This window comes from Propithecus coquereli, unplaced genomic scaffold (genome assembly GCF_000956105.1).
Source record: "Propithecus coquereli isolate 6110/MARCELLA unplaced genomic scaffold, Pcoq_1.0 Scaffold51, whole genome shotgun sequence".
Taxonomy (NCBI): Eukaryota; Metazoa; Chordata; class Mammalia; order Primates; family Indriidae; genus Propithecus; species Propithecus coquereli.
In genome coordinates, this window is record NW_012150952.1 from 2,136,073 (window position 1) to 2,137,248 (window position 1,176).

The 1,176-nt window shown below is 31.1% G+C and overlaps 1 protein-coding gene across 1 annotated transcript in view; it reads right to left on the minus strand.

Moving 5' to 3' along the window:
• Positions 1-1,176, minus strand: part of TRAPPC8 (trafficking protein particle complex 8) — a 150,283-nt gene that overhangs the window by 103,014 nt on the left and 46,093 nt on the right. Inside the window, exons 6-7 of the mRNA XM_012656570.1 lie at positions 1,042-1,157; positions 177-338 (exon numbers count right to left, since the gene is read on the minus strand). Coding sequence (XP_012512024.1) covers positions 177-338; positions 1,042-1,157 — 278 coding nt within the window. The remainder of the gene's footprint in view (positions 1-176; positions 339-1,041; positions 1,158-1,176) is intronic.

The following is a 1,176-nucleotide window of genomic DNA, read 5'->3' on the forward strand; positions in this document are numbered from 1 at the left end:
ACCATCTTTTAAAGAATTAGTTTGAGGGAAATCCATTAATTCAGCATAAATGAATTCAAAATCTATAAAGCACTGTATGCTCTTTGAGTACAACTTTATCCCTAGAGATTTTGTTTACCATTAAGAGAAATTTCTAAATTATTTACAGTAATAGAAACAAGGAATTATAATACTACAGAATACCAACCAAAGCACCAGCTGCATAAAGCATTGCTTGATCATTAAGAAAATCTTTCTTTGCAGTATGATAGCAACTATAAGCCAAGTCATAATGCTGCACCAAAAAACATAAGTCAGCCATTTTCCTGATTTGAAGCTCTGGTGCTTCTGGTGGATACCTGCAAATACAAAATACAGAAAACAATTTATAATATATGACCCCCAAAATCATTAAAATTATAAAATCTATAACAAGCTGACATGTTCTTCCAGAACATGAGGAAAACTGATCCTGTTTTATATGAATTCTACCTCTAACAAGAGTGTCTATTTCTCAAAAATATTTGGAAATAGAAAGTGATTTTATTTATTTATAGCCCTGAGAACTTCTCAACAGCAGGCAAGCATCTCTCCATGACCAAATTATGAAGTTAACGGTTAACTCCAGGTGACTCACTTTTATGTACAAACAGGGAGAAAAATTAAAATCCAAAATGGATTAATTTTATTTTCCCTTAACACAGGATTTTGCATAAAACACAATTTGCTAGATACATGCCATGTCTTCGAATCACTAAACCATTACATTTTAGATATAGAAGGATTATTAATGAATACCTAACCTAACTCCATCTTTTTACAAATAGGGACACAGACCAAAAGTAAAGTGACTTTCCCATTTATCTTGTTTATTTTTAGATATCCAATCACTCAGTTTTTTAAAACATTAATATAATTTACTTACAGTCATCGCTCTTATCTGAGTTTTGACCAATGTGAAACTGAGAAACTAAAGAGATAATTATTTTTGGCAAGCTATCATAGAGTCAAGCACCAGACAGAGTTAAACACAGAAATAAAAGATTATAATATTTTACTCACAGCAACCCGGATGTATTTTTCAGCTCATTAATGCTCTTTTCTGGAACTTTACTGCCACTAAACCATTTTTTAGTTGCAGAAAACAGAGATCGACTCAAACCTTTTCTTGATATTAGCTAAGAAAAAATATTAAAT